Source organism: Zosterops lateralis, assembly GCF_965231275.1.
Source record: "Zosterops lateralis genome assembly, chromosome: 8".
NCBI classification, from domain to species: domain Eukaryota; kingdom Metazoa; phylum Chordata; class Aves; order Passeriformes; family Zosteropidae; genus Zosterops; species Zosterops lateralis.
Genome location: NC_139768.1, coordinates 28,599,970 through 28,622,416, shown reverse-complemented (window position 1 = coordinate 28,622,416; position 22,447 = coordinate 28,599,970). Strand labels below are relative to the sequence as shown.

Genomic DNA, 22,447 nt, shown 5'->3' with positions numbered 1-22,447 from the left:
GCACATGCAATTGCTGAAAACTTTACAGACTATTAAAAAAATAGTCAGAAGTACTGGCTTCACTGGCAGTACTCATTCTTTGTTCCATCTCTTTAGGACAAAGTCACAAAATCTATCAGAACTGCATTGGTTCTTATACACTTGCACCTCCTCATATGTTTCATACTTTATGTAACCCATGAATCATTTGGCATTTGCTTATTTGTTGCTCCATGCTTCATCCCAGTCAGTCCAAATGTGCTGTCTTCCTTAGGTTATCCCTCCATCCAAGTGGAACTGGAAACTCCCACTGGGTTGCGCTTCGTGCCGCCCACCCCTTTCCAGCAGGACGATTTCCTTAGCGACACCTCTAGCCTAGAGTCACCCCTTAGAACTCCCAGTAGACTGAGTGACGTGTTAGTGACCTCCCAGGGACACGTAGATGGTACCGCAGCAGCACCGCCAGTGGTGACTGAAGAGGACACTTCCCTGGATGACAGCAAAGTTGATTTCCCAGTGCCTAGAGAAGGAACACCTAAAGATATTTCCGTAGGCGAGAGCCAGTTGGAGGAAGTGGACCTTAAAGATTTTCCGCGGTATCTCGGTAGTTATGGCGGGATATCCAGAGATGCTAAACAAAGGCAGAGTGAAGAGACTAGTAAAAGAGGAGTGAGGACTGAACAGCCCGAGAGAGAAAAGTCTGGTACTGATGAGGAGATGGCGACAGAAAAGTTTAAGTCTCTGTTTGAGGACATTCACCTGGAAGAAGGAGCTGAGTCTGAGGAGATGACGGAAGGAAGAGTGTGGTCAATTCTTAAAGGTGTTCAACAAGCAGAACACGAAATGTCTTCAATTGCAGGTTGGCAGCCTGACTCCTCCAGCGTCTCCGAGGCACCGACGTTGGGGCGCAGGATAGGCGGCAGCCTGCTGGATCGCCTGGACGAGAGGTGAGCACCCCTGTGTGTGTCAGCAGGCTCCCCACGCTGCCCTGGCCACCAGCAGCACTGCACAGGCTCTGAGAACGTGTCTGTATACTCTCATATATATATACATATATATGCTGTTAAAAGAAAAATTTGATTTGGCCTCAGATGTATTTGTCTTTTAAAATGTGTATTTATCAGGTTTCATTCTCAATATAGGCATTTGAGGAGTATTTCCTATTATCTTTAGCCGGTAATATTTCCTTTCACATTCTTTATCTTGTGTATTTCTGTTCATCTCAGTGGTGCACAGATGTTGCTGGAATCAAGAACATTACCTGAAACCAGGATACTGTATTACTCTTATTTTTGAGCACCTTTATAGCAGTCATCCCTTCCATTTGGCATCTCTTCTTGCCTTCCCTCAGATAATTGTTACTTTTCCCACAAGCCAATTTTTGAACTGTCACTTTTTATAACACTTACTTCAAGCATATTATGTCATGCTAATTTACTAGACTTGTTAAAAGATGAGTTACGAGGCATAAGAAGGTAAGAATGGTAATACTAAACCCTAGTCCTGGATGTTATCTCACAGCAGTGACTGCAGAGGAAGGAGAGTGATGTATGTGCTGTTTTCCCCCTGCACTCTCCCAGGCTCCACTTGTCTCTGACATAATGACCTGCTGAGAGGGATGCATTCTATATATCTATTCTCAGTGCATTTCTCTTGTATGAGGTTTTCCAGCCTTCCCTTGGACCTCCTTAAGCTTTCAGCATTGACAAAATGTGTTGTTGGGTTCATCCCTACTGGTGCCCACTGGGCAAGGAGTTCCTGCAATCACTAATTGAAGGAGCCATGTCTGCAGGAGCTATAAATCAGCACAGAATGATTATCTGCACAGTGGTCATTTGTCTGTGAAGGAGTTTACATCCTTTGCATCTTTGACTCAGGATGTTTTAAGGTTCAAGATAGATACTCTTTAGATACTCTCTTATCAAATCCAGTGGGAATTTGGTCATTGATTCCAGCAGATTCATTGTCTTTCAGTACTGTAAAGCACTTGAACTACTACTGATGTGATTCCTGTTGTTAAGCAAGTGTTATTCTGATTTTATATTGTGTTAAATTAGTAAAATAGATCACTTCTGGAAGTAAAAAGGCTTCCTTAAGATACCAATTTTAGCTAGATTAATTCACTTTGCTATCTTTTATAAGAGTTTTGCCAGCAAACAGCTGGCGTATTTTCATATGTCACCATTACACATAGTGTTTGACAGAAAGTGAGCAAAAATACAAAGGAAAACTGTTTATGAGAAGTGCAGGTGAAACTTCTCCATAGGTAATCTGAGGCAAAATTCTAGTCAGCTTTCTATCTTTTAGTAACCTTCCTTGCCTTTTGCTCTGCATATTACTGAGACTTTGCAGTATCTAAGGATTTATTTGCAGATAACCGTATTTTTTAAAAGGCAAGACCTATCTGGAGTACAGATATTGTACTTTGGGGGAAAAATAACTGGTAATTGCATGGTAACAGACACCATCACCTCTTTGATTAGAGAGCAGTTTAAAAATTAGTGCCTCGAGGCTTTAGCTCATGATTATACAAGAGAACTGGTATATTTTTTTTCTCTTTTTCTTCTCCACCACCAAGTGAAAGGAGATTAACATAACACATTTGGCCTTGTTTCCAGTGTCCACCGTATTTTCATTGCTTCTGGAATGATGCCGTGATGCAGAAGACAAGGTTATTAAATAGATTGATGTTTGCAAGTGAAGTCTAAAATTTTACTTTTCTCTTTGTGAAACGTATGGGCTCAGACTGAAGGCTTAGTAAGAGGCTTGGTGCTTTGCCCTTCTGGCTGTGATTTAAGCCCTGAACAGCTGTCTGTTCCTTTCTCTTTTTCTTGTAGTTCGGACCAATGTCGGGATTCTGTTTCCTCGTATGTCAAAGGAGAACTAGCAAAGCCAGAAACAAATGGAAGCCTATCCGAGTCCACATCAGAGGCAAAAACTAAATCCTACATCCAGGAAGCTTTAAATGATGTGGGAAAACACAGTGACAAAGAAGTCCTGAAAACAAAGTCCCAGATCTCAACTGGTACTGATGAGCAAACATTATCATCAACAGCATATCAGAAATCTTTGGAAGAGACCAGCAAGCCAACAACAGAAGGCAGCAAAACATCTGTGCCCGTCAGTGTGAAGAAGATGGGCTGGAGTACTTCTGAGGATGGCAAGCCAAGAACAAGCATCCAAGAGGAGGAGGGAGCAGTAATGTCTGAACAGAAGGTACAGTATGTCCTGTAATAATTAACAATGTGTGGAGTCCCTGTTGCTTGACATATTGGTTGACAAATTCTTTTTGTATGACTTGTAATGTTGTCTGTGACAGGGTTAGGGGTTTTTCCTATCCTTCTTCATGCCTATTCAGTTTGTTGCTGAATTGAGGAAAATGGAAGCTACTCGTAATTTTTATTTTTGTTGTGAATAGAATGGGGTGGAGTCAGGATAGGCAGGGGAGCCAAGAAAGGGCAACATAATCCCCTCCCTGCCTGGCCCTGAGCCCTGGAAGAGGTTAGAGCAGCTTCTGGGAGTTCTGTCCCACATTATTGGGGAACAGGCCCTTCCCTGCCATGACGTACCACCTTTGCACACAGTGGCAAACTGCTCAGCTGTCCTCCATCTGTTCCCGCTAAGGTGTTGCCACTGGTTCCCCACTCTTCCTGTGACACTGAAGCAAATGATAGGACCAAAGAAGCAGAGGGACCCTTCAGGCTCTGTCCTACTCTTTGTCCCCAAAACTTCCTGCATTTTTTTTTTTTACTCTGTTAATTTGCAGAAAAATAAATTTTGGGGTGATATTTAATCTCTTCCTTATAGTTTTATTTTTTAAAGGCCTTGTTCATCCCAGTTTCAGAATCCATCCAGCCAAGATGAATAAAAAGATTTCTAAATGTGTAAAGCATTTTTCCATGTGGTGGTTCTTTCTCTTTAAAATGCTGCCAAGGGGCTCCCCTTCCTTTCTACCTTGCCTGACTCGTACACCCTTAACTGCAGAACCCCAGTTATAAGTTGCTTTCTGACAAGATTTTGATAGCTTTCTCAGTTGCTTCTATTTATTTACCAGAAGCTTAGAAGTAAAGTTGACTCAAAGAATGGCTTGTAGCCCAGTAACTGCATGCACCTCACACCCCAGCAGTGGGAGGATTGCCACAGAATAGACCTCAGGGCCAGCAGGGAACCAGGCTGAAAAGGGGAATTGCAGAGTTTCTTCTACATTCCTCTCTCTGCTGAGTTGTCTTTTCTTGGGTATAATTGATACAGGAGGAGATTATAACTTTTGGAAGCAAGATATTTCAGTAGAATTGTTTCTACATGATACAGATTTTTTTTTTAATTGTAGCACAATAAAAATGTTGGCTGTGGTGGGCTGCTGTAAATCATTCAGGTTTAAATTAGTTCGTTTTAAACTATTCTTTTGATTATACAACCAAGAATTCTTTTATTAGATGGTAACGTAATCAGTTTCAGCAGTTATGCAGCATATGATTGTTATTATCTTGTTATTAGTTCGTGACACAGTAAGATCCTTCCTAATGTTTGCTAATTACTGGAATACTTCAAAAATGTAAGTAAGAGCCTTTGCCTTCTTCAAAGGCATTTAAAGGCAGATGGCAGCGTTCCTCAGTGTTTGCAGGGTTTGGGGCAGACCTCAGACTGGTGGTGCCCTGCTCTGATTAAATGCAAGAGTGAGTGTAAATGCACACTGTAATGTGCTGAGGCTGTGCTGACATGCTGCACTTCCCCCTCTGCGTTCCCATCAGTGGGAAGAGAAGTTGTCACCCACTTTCGTGTGCTCTTTACTGTTGGTTATCCCATCTGGATTGAGAAGAATAAGCAAGTGCTTTTCTTAGGCGTGCTCTCTGCACTACTTTGCTTTATTGGTAAAGGCTGATAATCTTACCTACTAAATAACAAGTCTTTTTATAGGCATGATCTTTGAATAAACTAGTATCAGAAAATAATGCTGTTTCAAAATGTGGGTCTCTCACAAAGCCTGAATAGGTGAGAGTCTAGCATGTGTTAGAATGACAAGGACTGCTTCCGTTATCTTGTTGATATTTGTTCAATAATACCTTCTAATCTGATTTGAATTCAACAAGTTTAATTACTAACGCAGTCCGGTTCATGGTGAGACGCTTCACATGCTGTCATGAAAACAGAAAGAAAATTTCAACTGCAGTCTTTCTGCAAGGCATTCTTCAGATATGCTCCATTAAAAAAAAAAAAAAAAGTATGGAAGAAACAGATTTACATCTGTGGAGAGAAAGTGTGAACAAACTAAAACTACTTGCCAAAGTAAGATATTTTTGTCTGTGACCCATTTGGAAAGAGCCAGGAAGCAACAGTCACCCACCTGCAGGGGAAGGGCTGCAGCAGTGTTTTGGCACAGAGTTTGCACCAAGAGATAAACTCAGACAATTGGTACTGGTCTGACGCCTAAGGATGTGAATGAAACAAATCCTTGGCCTTATCCCACATAAACATTTACAAAAGCATTGCAGTAATGGTGTAGGTCATATCATTCTCTACAAATGCTCAAGCATCACATTCCAGTGATCTTTTTAAGGGAGAGGAACACAGCACAGTTGCTCTGTTATTCCAAAGAAGATGATGTCCAGCACATGGTCAAGGTGACTCTCAGTGTCAGAATTCATCACAAATAAACCACTTAGAGCTGTTTATTAAAAATAACTCTTCCTCTAAAGCCTTCATGCCCTCTGGAAATCTTCTGCTTTCTTGTTACTTCTTCAGGAGAGGATTGATTTATAATTTTTTGTATCTATATTTGACTAGTGCCAGAGGACTGCAGATGAATTCTGTCATCCTGCCCTAAATGCTTTTTGTTATATAGTTCTTTTTCTCCTCCACCCACCTATGCCCACTCTTATTTTGCACATTAATTTCTGAGAATTGCTTCTTGTTTAGGACATCTTGGGCCAGATTCAGAAAGAGAAACAGATATGCAGTTCACAATATCCACTATCCATGATTTTAAAATCAGTTTGATGCTGTCATTGAGTAAAACATAGAGGAAATTTTCAAATTTCTCTGTTCAGGAAAGGGTTGGTTCAGGCAAATATCATGGGAGAAGGGTCTCTGCCCTATGTTTGTCACACACAGAAGTGGAAAGCCCTTTGTCAGGCATGTGCACAAGAGCTGCTGAGCCCCAAAGCTGAGCTCCTTGGGTTTTGGAGGGGAAAACACTGGGGCTGGCAGAGGGTACCAGGCCAGAGTAGACACCTGTGTGTAGCTGCAATACCTGTTAGCATCAGGCTGTGCCCCCTGAGCTGAGCTCTGAAAGCTCCCTTCTTGAAAAAATGCAGAATGCATTTCACACTGCAGTTTTACCACTTTGAAAAGCAGATGAATAGAGAGCAGGAAAGCCATTGACATGGAGAAGTTTTTCAGAAGGCCTTTTTGTAACATTCTGTGTGGAGGTGCCCCACTGAATCTTTCTGTGTGACTGTCTTCTTTTCTTTTTATTAGGGAATTCACTTCCCATACCCTGTGAATCCATAAAACTTGTTTGAAAGAATAATTTTTAGAAGAAAAAAAATCAGTGAGTTATGACAGTGTTTAGTGGGTTTTTTACATAAAATTTAAAACAATTCCATAAGGTTTTGAAATTTCACAGGTCAGATGCATTCCAAATACCATTTTCTGAGATTTGAGAGCTGCTGAGATACTCCGTAGTGGTGTAATTATCAGGTTACAGCATGGCAAGGAGGAAAAAGTCCTCCTCCATCATGTACTTTTATCAGTGAAGCTGCGAGTCATTATGTACACAACAGAGACAGGGAAAACACTGTCCGTGATAACCTCTGTTTTCTTCTCCTAGTCCTGATCAGCATGTTCTGTCTTGCAAACGTGCTGTTCAAATGTACTAAAACTGCATTTAATAGGAATGTAGTGACAGTGACAGTGAGATTGAGAGTGATTCAAGCTCAGATGAAGAGCAGAGAATTACTACGAGAGTTTACCGACGGCGGTTGATTCTGAAGGTACTTTGTGATTTGCTTTCTTGAGGTAATATTGGCATGATCCTGGGTTTGGTCTGCTGTGTTAAGAGTGTCAGTTTTGGCATACTGGAGCCCCTGTGGTAGTGTGCTTTCCATTGCCAGTATGGATTGATAATCCAGTGCTAGGTTGCCTTTCCTTGCTTTAACACAGGTTTATGGGTGTCTTCTGTCGGAAAACACCTGAGCTGCATGGAGTGCTGTGTCCTTCACTGCCACTGTTGTGCATGGCATCTTAAAGATTGCAGCTAGATGCAGCATGTTGGTCTCCTGTAGAGCAAGTATCAGCCACTGAGAAAGACGGGTAACGATTGTTCTGGTTTTTTTTTTTCCCTGTTGTCTTTAAAAAATTCTGAGTTACAAGTTAAACGTTTGCAGGAAGATATGAGTGGGATACAGGAAAGTATGAGGCATGTACTCTGGTTGAAACTTGTGGTCCTAAGTGCTTAATGTGTTCCGGAAAACTTTCTCACTACAGCAGATGATCCTGATTTTAAATCTAGCAAAGTTAATCAGTAGACTCTGTTTAGTATATTTATTTACAGATGGCCTTTACTTACAGCACAGTATTCTATATATACTGATAACAGTGGTATAATCATATAAGTGATTGTATGTGCCCTTATAATATTTTTATGTGATCATACAGTATGACATTATTTTCCTGCAGCATAGAGCATGAGAAAACCAGTCTTGATCATAAACTATGATGTCATACCCTAGTAACTTACAGGATTTATTAGATTCTTATTAGAAAATCATGTAGTCAAGCCCTGAAAAAAAACAGCAGGGCACCTTAGTGTTATTACAGCTCTAGTGCAGTTTGTCTAAGCTGTAATTGTTACTTTAGGAATAAATTGTGACATTTCAATTGCACATATCCATATCACTGTTGCTTGCATCCTTTGTGGAGAGGAGTCTGCACACCACAAAAGGCACTGCACCTTTTGTGTAATGTGGGTGACAGATAGACTGCTCGGCAAAGCTGCCAAACAGTCCAAGGTGCAGATGCTTTTGGAAGAGGAAGGGTGACTTTCTGCCTGCCTTCACCATGAACTCCTTAAGTACATTTGTCATGCTTCAGTGCAGGACAAGACAGGAATGGCAGAACTGAGCTCAGCAGAAATTAATGTTTTGTCAGATCCCCCATCTCCCCAGGCAGAAGCTGCTGCCTTCCCTGAAGGGCCCTGGGCCTGTCAGGGTCTAACCTTTTGTTGTGGTTTAGCATTTGACCAGGACACCCTTCCTCACTAATTCCCCCTGCAGATGAGCCGTGACTGCTCAGGCTCAGGAATGCGGTTTCTGTTTTCAAGCGGGGCAGACGGCCTGTGGGCCATCACAGCCCCTCCAGTGGTGCAGGAGTCTCTGGTAACACACAAGTGTCAGTGTGCTGCAGATTCAGAGACTGCATAGTTGGCCTGTGGCTAAGGGCCCCCACCCAATTTATGTCTGAACTATTTTGGTGTCTGCTGGTTTGCAGTCAGGAAATGTTGGAGTAGAAAAGGGGAAAGCGTGTCAAAGGCAGCTTTCTCTTGCTCTCTCTCTCTCTCTCTTACAGCTCCTGTGTTTAGAGAAAGGCACAGAAAATTGGGTTTAAATGTGGTGATATAATTTGGGGTAGAACTTTTAACAGAGCCATGGTAAAGCAGCATATTTAGTGACGGAATCTGCAGCGAGTGCAGGCCTGGTGGGAAGGGTGTGCATGGCGAGTGGAGGCGGCTGAACCTGCGCTGTTGGGAACGTGTCTGATCTCATCTGGAAGAGAGCTGTACCTGTCTCTTGATTAGAAAAAACATGTGATTCTTTGGTTATTTTCTGATCATTTATAGCTTCTTTTTTTATCCCCCACTCTGCATCTTAAGACAAGCTCAAAACAGAAGAAGAGAAAGTTTGAGAGCAACAATCATCAGACCTTTTAGAGAAAGAATTTGATAGTGGAAGCAACCATTTTGATCAGGTGAAGTTCATGAAATGGTGGTATGAAATTGAAAAATCAAGATTTAACATTGTTAGGGACCTGGACATTTTTCTGCACGTTCCCAGGAGCAGATGTTCACTTTGGGTGAACTGAAATCCCTGTGGGAGCATGCACAAGCTGAGGTACAGCACCTCAGTCAGGGAAGAGGTCTCAGGATGTAGTGCTCAGAGGCCTGGAGGAGTGCTCGCAGCCTGCAGAGGGAAAATAACTCACATTGATGCTGCAGGGCCCCCAGCAGTGCCTGGAGCAGTAGGTTCTCACCTGCCAGTGCCTCAGTGCCTGCCAAAGTGGGTGCTGTGCCCAAACCCACAGCCAACTTATGTCCAGCAGCAGTGGGGAGGGAATGAGAGTGTGCTTGGAGCCTCCACTGAGCAGAACTGCATGTCGGAACTTTGTTGTTTTACTGTAGCCTTAATTAATAGGATCATAGAATGGCTTGGGTTGGAAGGGGCATTAAAGATTGTCGAGTTCTAACTCCACAGCATGGGCAGGGACACCTACCAGTAGACCAGGATGCTCAGAGCCCCATCCAGCCTGGCCTTGAACATTCCATGGATGGGTCATCCACAACTTCTCTGGGCAGCCTGTGCCAGTGTCTCACCATCCTCACAGTAAAGATTTTTTTCCTGACATTAATTGCTCTTCCTAGTATTCATTACTGCCTAACTGTTTGCATTTAAAGCCACAGAGGTACTCACACAGCCCGCAGGCATAAAGTTTGCTGGCACCAAAACCTTGAGGATAAATTGAGTCCTGTGGAAAATAGGCTTTGCCATGTGCCTCCACAGGTGCATTCAGGGCTGAATTGCTTCATTACCTTTGCTCTTCTTTCCCAACTTGTTTTTCCTTTCCATGCCATTCTGCAGTGTTGCTAGCACTATTACTTCCATTAGGTGCTACCTTAGTTCTGTGTCCTGCCCAAATATGGGGCAAGACTTTACTCTCCCACTGAGGTATTTTCTCAGCAGCCCAAGAGCTGAGTCCTGTCAAGTTCTCAGTACTCTAGAGCACATTCCCATGAGATTTAGCACTTCAGAGGGCTGAGCCCATAAAACCAGACATGCAGGGACTGATGCCCATTTCCACATGTAATAGGATCTTATTCTAACCTCAAGGTAGTGCAGATGTTTTTGTTTTTCTTCCTTTCCCCTCTTGTGGTCACATGGTGGATTGATGGGATGGGGCATTGCAAAAGAAATGGGTTTATGGTAGTGCAGGAATGTGAGCAATTAGCACACAAGGGGAAAATACGAGTGCTTTCCACAATGTGGACATTCAAAGCCTGATCCAAAGCTCCTGTTATTCAGCCATGGCAGGAATCAGTGTGCAATTTTTCATGCTTTTTCAGAGGTTGTTAAATCTTGCATGGATACAAATTTTTGGCTAAAGCTGTTTTAGTAAGCTTCTTGCCAAAAGGTCTATGGTAGAATGTAATGGAAAATAAAATATATTTCTAAGCAGTGGTTATTCAAATCTGATGTAATATAGTATCTTGTACCCTTGCTATTTCTTGCCAATTTTTATTGAAGATTTGTCCCATTCCATGCATCGTGCCCATGAAATGCTCCATTACTGATTGTGGAGGGTTTGGTTCAGGCTTCATGGGAGACGTGGCCTGAGCAGCAGTTAAGACAAAACTAGAGCCAGCAGCTTCCATGGTCTTGCTGTTCAGGGGAAGCTTATTTATGGAAAATGAAATGTGGCCATCCTGTAGGTGATAAGAATTAAGTGCCTGTGCCCTCTGTGAGGAAAATGGGAAGCATTTCCTTTTGTGTATTCAGCTGGGCACAGTGTCTCCACTGCAGTCTCTGTCTGCCTGGGAGAGCTGCAGGTAAATGCCCTCTCCCTGTCCTGCCCTGTGAGAGTTGGAGCTGTTGGCTCAGTAAGATAACATGGAGTAAATCAAACCTCAGACTACAAGTCTTGTTCATCACGTTGTCCTCCATGCCACATGCACCAGACCTATGCCCCAGCTCCCAGTAGTGGACTGTACTCTGTCCCATTTGCAGCACCATTTGCTCTCTGGTCTCCTTTCCTTGCCTGTTGTTTTGTTGGGATTTTTCTCCCTCTCCTGTGGCTTTAGCAATACATCTGCAAACAAGCAACTACAGACTCAGCATGGGTACAGGCAGAGAGTTGTGGCATCTGATTAACAAGGTCTCCCTGAGTAGGCAGAACTCACTAATGAAAATGACCTTAATGAAAGATGTTTGTTTCTCCTGCTGCTGCCACAGAGGCTCGAGACCCCAAGGAGACTGAGGTGCAGCTGCTGTTCATGCATTACAAGAATGTGATCTCGAGACTGAAGGGATTATGTCCTGATGCTGGCTTAGGCCAGTGAGGGAAGAGGTCTGAGCACTCTGTGCAGCTCCTGTTCCCATTGTGGCATTGCCTCTGGTCTTTGGCAAAATTAAACATTTAGGATGATTCCATCTTGCTTATTTCTTCCTGCTTTTAAATTCCTTTTTATCCATGTGGGTAAGACATATCCAGCTGCACCTTTTTTTTTCCACTGTTACAACAACACAAGATGTATGGGAGGAATAAAAGGGACTATTATCCCTCTAGTAACAAAACAAACATGAAAGAAAACCAGAGCTCTGACAGATCTACAGTGAACTTTGGCACAGCACTGCAGCACTGACTGTATAACTCCATTTATCTGAAGGTCCCTGGGAACACCCATAATCTGCAAATAACTGTTAAGAAAATCAGTGGAGCTGGCAGAAGACTTTGAGGAAACTGCTCTTTGCTTCTCCTGCCCTGGAGAGCAACCGAGAGAGGATACCAGCTGGTTTTGGCAGGACTACACTCCAGCGAGCAGGGTGACATTAAAGCACTCTGCTTTGCAAAGCTTCCTGGCATGTTCTGGGGCTGAGGCTTGCAGACTGCAGCCTTTGTATGCTTTAGTCCCAGGGATATAACTGGGCTTCCAGTAATCACGGTATTAGGTTTTCTCCCTGCCTTTCTAAAGCTTTTGGTATTGTGACAGTGATTTTGACTGGTCAAGGGTAAAATGAAGTCCACATAAGTATGATGCAGCAGAAAGAATTTTATTCTTTAGCTGTGACGCAGATGCACCAGCTTCGTGTTTAAAAACAGCTTTTGTTGACAAGGTCATCTAATGTGCCATTCTAACCCAATGTTGGTTTGAGCTCTTACAACTAAAACTGCCAGTGGGTAGGGGTTTTTTTCATAGCAAATATCCATCTTTATAACTGCACAGGATTAGAAAAGTCAGTAAATCAGATCTACCTCCTGACAGTTGTGAGCCCTCCTGCAATTTGTTTAACTACCTACCCACCAGCAAGTGAATCGTGAAAGCTGGATTTCATGTGCACTGACTGCTGAGTATTTACAGCATTTATCCTTAAATTGTGCTTAAAGGAGCATGTAGCTAATTAAAGCCCAAGATTCACCACACCTTTAAAATTGCATTTTCTTTCAGGAGACATCTTTCAGTGCAGCAGTACACTTTTCATTTCATTTGAATCTGAACACAGTAATTCTCACTAGGTTGTTTTAAGGGATAACCTTGCTCATAGCTGCATTAAAGGAGTCAAAGAACCAGTACACGTAAGTGGTGTTGGTGTGCCAAGTAGTCTGGTGACTTTGCTACTGGCCATGCTGTTTTATTTCTGGATTTCATGGGGTTTATTGCAGTGGCTTTGGAGATCCTACTCATGAGGGAACCTTTCTATACTTCTGTGGTCCATGGGATGTCTATGCCAGGGCTCTCTCCTGCTCTTTGGGCTACTGTGTTGGAGCCCACTGGAGAGTCTCTCAACCCACACGTGGAAGACCAGGAAAGAAACTGTGCTGCTGGTTCCCCATCTGCTCTGCGTCTGATTAAAGTGTGAAGTCTCCAGAATCAGTCTTTCCCCCTCCCGTCTCTTTGTGAGTAGGAAACCCCACAGGTTTCAGTTCCCAAACCCTTTACCCAGTCACTGGCCCGTGCCTCGCAGCAACCCTGTCCCTTTGCTGGTGGGAAAGGAAGCAGGCAGCTGCCGCGGGGGCCCCGCTCGCCGCAGGGACCGACCTCGCACTTCCCTCCTCCTGCACCGAGCCTGCTGCAGTGCTCAGGCAGGTGTGTCCCTTCTCCTCCTGGGGAATGAGCTTTTCAGGCTCCGTCTGAGGGCTTCAGTAGCTGTTTTTTCTGCTGTGCTTTTGTAGGGACGCCAGTGTTCCCTGGCCTGGGCACCTCAGCTGGTGTGTCTCGGGCACAGGACCTCATCCGTATGTCCCTGTGCACTGGAATCCACCTGGCCTGTGGAACCTGTCCTTCTCTTGGCAATGCTTCCTGAAGCACCAAAGTCCAGCAAGTTGTGCAGTTTCCTAACAGTCTATGAAAGCCTGGGGAAAAAGATGTGTAAAATATCTGAAACTGTTCCATTGACTAATTATCAAATGGTGACTTCAGTACAACTTTCAGTGTGAAACCAGCAGAAATTCTGTGTTTGTGAAGAATGACAAACACAGCTAGGGGCTCTGCTCTCCCCCCTGGCTCCTGCCTGCTGCTATTCTCCCCAGGGGAGGAAAATGGAAAAGCTTGGCTAGAAAAGAACACAAATGGCTTGTAAACAAAAGGAAAGGTTTGTTTTGCTTAGAGCTTAGAAATAGCATACAGTCCCAATGTTACAATGTACATCTTGAAAAAGCTGCATTGGTAGGGAAAATGGTTTTTAAAAAATACACATGGCATCACTGTATTTGTTTATTATAAAGCAGTGCCAGGAGCTTATGTAGACAACTGTGTCGTGTATAGACCACAATAAACAGAAACCATATTTGCCCTGTGCTGTTCAGTACATGGAAGCATTACAAAAGCTGTAATAGTCTCCTTTCAAATATTATTTTGTAATTAATATTTTTATAATGTGTTTTATACAATGTTTTCTCTCTTCTTCCTCCCTCTGCTTGTAATTTTTCCATAGTGGGTCGAGGGTGAGGGGAGAAGAAAAGTTTCAAGGATTTTTGTGTTTGTTTGTGTTACTCACTTACAAGTGGAAATTTTTCATATGTAGGCCAGCTACATTATCATTATGTTTGCCTTATTTATATGAAAGGTATAAGCACAGACAATGGATATTTTTGAAGCATCAAAAGCAGTGCTTGCTTAAGCATTCAGGTTTGGAAATAGGACTTTGTGAGGTAAAGTTAGCAAAGTTCTTTTGGAATGTAAGTTCACGACTTATGAGCTAGGCTCAGATTCTGAAGTAATGTCATTTATTTATGATTTGAGCAGTAATTCCATTAAGGGGAATTAAGTCACTGGCACAGCAGCTAGGAAACTGCTTTTACATTTATTTACACTGGTCCTATAAATTGCTGGTACTACAAGAAGTGATGGCTGGAGTGCTGCTGATCTCAGTAAGTCATAGACTGGGCTGCTCGGCGCAGTGGCACTGTGCTGGGCAAAGTGTCACATAAGATAACTTCCTTCATTTTGTAAGTGCTGGGGAGTCCTGTCTGTCTTCTGTGTTTGTGTTTAAGACCTCGTGTTTAGCAAGCTGTAGGCAGAGCTGTCTTTTTAAGTCCCAAATTTCCCCCATGTTAGACCATGTTTCTGCATGTGCTAGGCACTGAGAAGCTGTGAAAAGCTAAGGGACTGGCCACTCAGACCACTCAATTTTGTTGCCCAGAGAGCTTACTGACATGCATTAGTTAATAAGAGCAGTGTGCTAGAAGCTCCCTACAGGCTTTATGGAAACATTTTGTAGAATAAATGCACAGGTATCTGCATCGCTAAATGAACGAGGCTTTTATACAGTTCGTGTGGCATAAAGCAAACTGTTACATAAAGTTGAAGCTAGCATGTGCTTGTTGCTTGGATTGGTGTGGAAATATGTGTGGGTTTGACAGAATATAGGCTCTATTGCTAATCTTATAACACGTTCTTTAGGGTGAGGAAGCAAAAAACATTCCTGGTGAATCTGTAACAGAGGAACAGTTTACCGACGAAGAAGGCAACGTCATCACAAGAAAAGTAATCATGAATTACATCACTGCTTTGAGTCTTTGCATTCAAGTAACTTCTTTTAACATACTTTCTCCCTTTAGAATCTAGGAAAAAAAAAAATCGATACTTTTCGTGTATTGCTTCCCACAGATCACCCGGAAAGTAGTAAGACGTGTTGTTATCCCCCATGAGAGGAAAGTTGGTGAAATGGTAATGCCACGGGGACTACCAGGAAATAACAGTAGGCGCAGAGGGTTGTGTTGACTGCTAGAAAGTGCTGCTAAAGGGCTGGAGGTTTGCATTTAACAAGAAGCCTTGGCAAAAAGTGCACTGCTTGCAGTTATTGGCAAGTTGTGCGTTGGGATCATGGGGCTAGGGTGGTGTCAAGGGGGCCTGGCCAAATTCTGTTGGGACAGGGCATCAAGGTCTGTTTCTGTAAAACAGGCAGCAGGTCTAAGCCTGTTTTGGGTTTGGGGCCTGGTTTGTGCCATCAAGCTGAGCCATGTCTGTGTGTTTGGTTAAGACCTAGCCCTGTGCCTTACAGCTGTAAGTGGGTTGTGTGGCCTTTCCCCCAGCCCAAAGGAATGAGCTGCAGTCTGATCCCAGTGGCCTCTCACTCACCTTGGTGCTGGTGACTGAGGGTTTGCAGGATTCAGGTCAACAGGAACATACAATGGTATCCTTCACAAGCAAGCACCAAGACAGGATTTTGTCCCTGGTGATAAAAACTGGAAGCCTTCTGCAGGCCTGGACTATGCCCAGCTTTATCACCCTGACAGTGGGAAAAGTGAGACTATTGTGTGCTAGCACACTCCAGCCCCTCTTGAAAAGGGCTTCAGTGAGAGGGGCAGGAGTGGGAAGGCTGTGCCTCAGCTGTCATCTATCCCAAGGAGGCCTCGGGGGAATGGGCTTTGCCTCTGGAAACAAATGGCTTCAGAGGAGCTCGTGCCTTCTTCCCCAGCACATGGCCCTCAGATGTCTCTGCTGGAGTAAAACTGTCACTGAGGCTAATGAAATTCTTGTCTGAGTGAAAACAGATTCAGAAAGGAAGATAACAAATACCCTTTATTTTCTGGCAATAAAAAAAAAAAGAAAAAGAAAAAGAAAAAAAGCTAGGAACACATATGTCACAGAAATAAGAGAATGGAAACAAATTTATTTCCATTCCTTCTTTCCTAGTTGTTTATGAATAAAAAAAATTCCTTCCCAGCAAGGGGTAAACATTTTCAATTTGCTGCACCAGATTAGATTAGTTGGAAGCTACAAATAGTTACAAATACATCAATGCAGATCACCTGAGGGGTAAATTCTGCCCATAGCCACACATAAACAGATGCCTTTCTCTGATGTGAGTGAGGCTTGTGATTACTGGAGAATTTATTTTTAGATGATTATTGAGCTACTTTTAATGAGCAAAGATGAACTTTTATTTTGGGGTTTGCTGTTTTAAAGATACTGAAACCTGCACTGCTTGTCACTGTCATTGGTTTTACTTCTGTGCTGCTTCAGCAGTGGGTTTTGCTGGCTTTCTTCCTCTTCCCTTTATTCCGTTACTAACCTGCTCACTTTAAAGCACAGACGTTGTGAAACATCATAAGAGCAGCCACAGCCTCTGCTGTTGGGAATGCCCAACAATTTGGCTGACCCAGGTTGGGAGAGGGGATTTTTCCCTGTCAGTGGCACCAGCTCCTGCTGCAGTTGGCAGCAGAGGCTCTGCTGGGGACTGACTGCCAGCTGGGCACTCCAACCCAGGGGTCAGGCTGAAATTGTAGAGCTGTGTTTTCTACTTGAAGATGATATTTCAGACCTGTGCTTTTGCAGCTCAGCAGAGTGAATAAATAGATTGTGTGTATCTTTGAAATGAAGTGTTAATGTAATTTAACTGCTTTTTACTTATCCTGTTACAGCAAAATGTGTATCCTGTTTTGGAAGCTGGTTTACAACTATAAGTGCTCTCTGCAGACTGTGTTAATGTTTATACTTTTTCTTTAAAGCAGGGAGAAGCTTATAAGGTTAAGACAAAGAAAGAAGTCAGACACGTGGAGAGGAAAAGTTACTCATGAAAGCCAAAAGCCAACCACTGAACGGTCAGTGTGATCAATTTTCTTCCCTTGTTGAGGGCTTTTCCCGGCATGGGGAACAGCACCTGGGCTGCACAAAGGCTTGCCTCTGCTACCCTGACTTTCCTTTACAGCTGCAGACCCAAATAGCTGGCCCTTGATCTTATAAGCAGAAAATGACCTTGTGTTCACATATAGAAGTTAAGCTTTACTTCTTGGAAAATAAAGCAAAGCAATATTCAGACAAGTGCAAGATTTCTGAGAATTTTACAGCGTCTGTTGTTTGTAATCCATAGAGCTTTCTACCCCTAAGAACTTAAACACAAATAGTAAAGTAGCTGCACACAAATCTAGGAGTGAAATGCTTCTACTGCTGTCAAATCACACACTTCCATGTGTGATTTGAGGGCAGTTATTCAAGTCAAAGTCCTTGTAAGTGAAGTGTCTCAATATTTGCCAACAAATAATCCCTACCAACTGTTTCTTGTGAATTTTATTGATTGAGCCTTAACGATTGTAGCAATCCAGCAGTTGATGGTATAAGGGCTTCCCAAGCTAAACCCAAATGCACAGACTAAGACATCTTTGCAGGAGACTCTGTAAAGTTGTGATGGAGCACCCTGAAGCCAGAGGCTGTCTTGTCTCACTGACACAGCTACAGTCACACAGAGATGTATGTGCCTGTAAATATGGGAGGAGCCCATCTGTGTCTATCAATGCTGGTCCATCAGTCATGGCTTCAAGTGCATAGGTTTATCATGGACATGTCTTTTTTTCTGCTCAGAACTTCTCTTAGCTTTGTTGGGTTTCAGGAATTGGACAGAGGAAGCGTTTCTGAGGTGCAAGACTGTATTATCCTTTTACTGTACATATGGTATAGGATTGACTGAGGTTTAAGAACAGAATAAACAGAACCTGGCTAATAGACCAGAGAGTGAGGAAAAGGCAGACAGATGCAGAGTCTCTCTTGAGTCACTAGATCCTTCTGACTGATGCAATGTAAGGTAGCTCCTACAGCCCTCTAGCCCTACAGGTGCTCTGTGCATGTAGGTAGAGCCATTTTGACAAACAGCACTCAGTGTGTGGGATCTAGCTGAGGGATTTATGGGATCAAGCCCCAAGGAGCAAGCTCTGTGAGGTGACTGGTGTGATTTCAGTGTCTGGTAAGCACCTACTGCATCCACCTGAATTCCTGGTTTTACTGAGAGTCCTTCCATGTGTGCTAATAGAATAATACAGCCTCACATGGTTTGGTGCTCAACATACTCATAAAATATTTATTGTTTGGAAAAGGGAGGTGATTTTTTAAACACAGCTTTCCCCTTTATGGAGCTCAGGGATATGGCAGTACAGCAAGCCAAAGCAATGGCACTGCTTGTATGAAACTGTGCTCCACATTGGGTCCCGTGCTGCTCCACTGTCAATCTGCAGGGGCAAAGCAGCAGAAATGTGTAAATTCAGGCAATGAAGGCAAGCTGGGGCATTGAACCCCATAAGCAATGCAGCTAAAGAGCCTGCCAGCATACAATTTTGATGCAGAAGACACCAGGGATAAGGGAAAAGCATTTCATTTTAAAATAAAATTACATAAATAAGGCAGTCTTTGCCTAATGTATGAAACAGAGTCTGACCTTCAGGAAGCCAGAGTCTGAGTTCCTCAGAACCAGATTTGCTCCCATGACTGCTGATGCATTTCTTCTGTGATTTCCAGTAGGCAAGTCTTCCATGCTATAGCCCCTGAGGAGCTCAGGGAGTCTGCCTTAGATAACGAACCTTTGCTCCAGGGGGAACTTTGTCCTGTAAGATGAATCTCTGTGCTCCAAACTTTGATATGATAAGCATGACCAAATGTGCACTAAGTAATTGTAAGTCTGGTCAAGAGTCCATTAAAAACATTTCATTTGGATGCAGAAGTGGATGTATTTGCACAGGCAGGGCATCCTATAGAAAAACTGTTTGTTTTGTAATCAAGAAAGACAAAAAAAATCCTGGTGAGCAGGCAGAGGTCATTCTTTTCTTTGGATTGTTTGAAAAAAATCACGATGTTAGCTTGGTTTTGCTGTGAAAATGTCCCTGTCCCCATTGCAGAGAAGCCCACTGTGAAGCACAGTTTGAAAGGAGAAGCCAAGAACTCTTGTGTGCAGTTCTGCAGGACAGCACGGTGTGTGCTGGCGTGACTGCTGCAGTGGGAACAGGCGGCTCTTAGCAGCAGGACAGATTTATGACAACTGTAGATGCAGGCAAGGACAGATTGCTTTAGTGTAGAAGGAGACTACGAGCACTCCTGGGGAATGCGTGTGGACCTGTGACCTGATTAGTAACCAGACATGTCAGTGCCAGCCACGCTCCCGAGCAGGCTGCCCTGTGCTCAGGTGCTGGAGAGCCGTGGGGCTCCCAGCTCCTGCTTGCTGCTGTGTTTGTGCTTCTGCTTCCTGCCCTCTCTGCTGTGAGACACTGCTGTTGTACAACAAATGTCACACACTTGCTGCCCTTATGTGCATGGCTCTGGTTGAGGGGTGACAGAGCAGGAGCTGGATCGTCTCTCCTCCGTGCTGTTCATGCAAGCCAGGCCGGAGGGAGATGGATGAGGCTGCTCCTTGTCCTCGCTTTTGTCCTTCACCAAGCCTCCTAAAGGCTGGGCGCTGCATTCCTGGTTCTGCCATCATGTTCCCTGAGCAACTGGCAGAGGTGGATGTGCAAGGAGAGCAGGTTTTCCATCACTGTGGGGATGCTTGCACACAGTGAAGAAGAACGTGCTGTGGCAGCAGCAGCTCTCTCTGTCTGGAGATGATGCTGTTCCTTCCACAACAAAAGAAAACCTATTCCTTGTCTTCATTGGATCAGATGAACTGGTGCCATGTCCGGGGTGATCAAATGCAGTGTGCCGCAAACATGCTTGTAAATCAGTTCACGAGCAGTGGACATCTGCAGCTGCATTTTTCCCTCATGCTGGAGCTCAGCTAATGTCATTGCCTACCTAGAAACCGTGTGATTTAGCCTATTGCAGAATTCCATTGTGCCAGTTACATTCCTGTTTAATCAGGGAAAGGTATGAAACTGATTCTAACAAGATATTTCTGAAATGATTTGTTCTCTGTTTTCTCTCCACAGTGTGCTTTTACTGCCAGTATTCTAGAGGGACAGTCATGGAAGAAAAATCAACAGGAATTAAACATTCACCTATAAAAGTGTGCGTGTGTTTGCTGCTTCCCCACATTAACCGCATGGTTTTTATGCAAAAAGAAAAAAAAAAAAACCAAACAAAAAAAAAATCCCAAACAAAAAAATTAATTTAGCATGAGCCAATTTACAGAGCATGGAAATTCACGTTCATTCACAGGATTGGAGGGTGCGCAGTTACCAATGCAGTGTATATACAAGATGCCATGCTGTTAACAGCTTCTCTCAAGCAGTTTGATGTCATCTCAAAAGAAATAAATTCCTGTGGCCAGAAAGGATGTGTGAAGACGAAATGGTTAAACCACGGAAAGACACTAAAAATACTAAAATCCACAACAGCTCGCCTTATTTTTCTTGGACCCAAACTGTCAGGGTATAAAACACTATTTGTTTCTTTTTTAAACATCAATAGTTTTGCTGTAAATAAATAACACTGTATAAATTCTAACAAAATAGAATAAATGTTGATAAGGCACTGCCTTTTCAATCACAAACAGAATATTGCAAATGCATTGAGCAGGCTAGGTGTCTCAAATGGCTGCACCTACAGGGATATTCTGGGTGTATCTTCACAGATTCTTGTATATTAGCAATTATAATGTTTGTATATGCAAAATCGCTAGCTTGATTTTAAAAAAATCTTTAAAATCTGCTGCAAATTTAAATGATTCCCAAAATGAGGAATTCTGTAGTTCTGTGAAAATTTTTCTTCAGAGTACTAATATTTTGATGCATGTGTTTCACCTTATTTTGATTAAATCTTTTCCAGTTTTGCAAACACTATACTGCAACATGAAAAATAAGATTTTATCTGTAAACACAAAGCCCTTCATCTAATATTTGTTGCTGTTGCCAATTTTTCAATGAAATTACCTAAGACCCATAACATATACAGTAGTTGCATTATGGGGAGGGGGGTGCTATCTGTTCTTGCTTTATAATGGGGGTAATGCTTGCAGCTTTAGAAGTGGGTTGGTGCTCTAAGGAGCACAAGTTTGGGATATTTTTAAATGAACTGAAGAGAAATTATTAGCTAATAGACTGGCAGCACGCTGTAAAATTATTACTGTATTGTGTACTGGCTATAAGATGTAGAATCTTTCAGTAAGCCAATCATCTGTAATCATCCTAGCAGTGTAATATTAGGTTGTTAAGGCTGCTGTGTTTTAAAGGGCATTTTTATTTGGTTTTTGGTGAAATACTTTAATTTGTTGATTATATTCATATGGAAACAGCATTCATTGATAATAGCTCTAATTACATATGTATGAAAACAACAAACACTGGATGATCTAGTTGATTATTTAAGCATAAAATAAATTGTGTTAAAACTCTTGGATAATGTGTATTTGGCAGTGTTCTTGTCCCTACAGATGTGAGGCTTCACAAGGCCAGCATTTATCTGCTCCTGGCTTTCAGCTGCTTTTCCTCTCTTCTTTTGTCTGATCCACCTCTTCATCTTCCCAGCGTGACAGGCCATCACTTGGCAGGCTCTCCCCAGCTCAGGGCAGCAGGAGGAAAACACAGTAGCCAGCAGCACATGCCCAGCAAAGCTAAAGAAAACTCTGGGTTGGAGATGTGGGGAAAGGGCCTGTGCAACAGGGGTGTATGCAGCCCTTTCTACAACACGTGTGAGCTCTGGACCTCCTGTCAATTCTTTTGCCCTGCCAAGAGCCAGGAAAAACACTACCAAAAGCAATTTTCTCCCCACTATCAGTCAGATCAACAACAGACCCACAGCCCATGAGGACATTAAAAGTGTGCATCCCTTGTATATTGCATGCACTTCCTGTATATTATGGGTGACAGAGCACTGTTTAAAGAATGTGGCCAAAACAGGGGTTTGTAGGCAGCATCAGTACACACACTGCTCTGAACTGCAGGCTTCTGCTCAGGTGCAGTAAATCCAGTTTATTACTGGATTGGTTTTACCTGGCTTTTAAGGCAACATGAAGATGAGGAATTCCACCCCAGCTTTGGTACCTGAGGAAGCACCTCTGCTACAGATCCTACTCAATCTGTTTGTTGTTATCTGGGGATCTCCACAGGGGTCCTCACCTGGGGTCAGTCAGCAAAGCTGTCCTGACTGTGATGAACAGCACTTGGAGAATGTAACAAGTTGATTTGTCAGTGTCTCTGAGTTATTAGGGCCACTGGCTTTTGAAAGAGTGACAGTAAATGAAGTTTTCATCATTTGAGCAGCCAGTCTGTGTTGCAATGTATGTTTTACGTAGGTCAGGATACTTCTGGTACAATGCTGATGGTTCAGGTCCTTATGCCAAAG

General features: G+C 43.1%; 1 protein-coding gene across 1 annotated transcript in view; it reads left to right on the top strand.

Moving 5' to 3' along the window:
• ANK3 (ankyrin 3) overlaps window positions 1-21,540 on the top strand; it is a gene marked incomplete at its 5' end in the record, with an annotated part of 195,921 nt that extends 174,381 nt beyond the window's left edge. Inside the window, 7 exon segments of the mRNA XM_083866821.1 lie at window positions 254-926; window positions 2,817-3,195; window positions 6,873-6,971; window positions 14,867-14,950; window positions 15,074-15,133; window positions 16,918-17,010; window positions 20,095-21,540. Of these exon segments, the coding sequence (XP_083722947.1) occupies window positions 254-926; window positions 2,817-3,195; window positions 6,873-6,971; window positions 14,867-14,950; window positions 15,074-15,133; window positions 16,918-16,986 (1,364 nt within the window). The 3' untranslated portion in view covers window positions 16,987-17,010; window positions 20,095-21,540.
• Window positions 21,541-22,447: the final 907 nt, after the last annotated feature.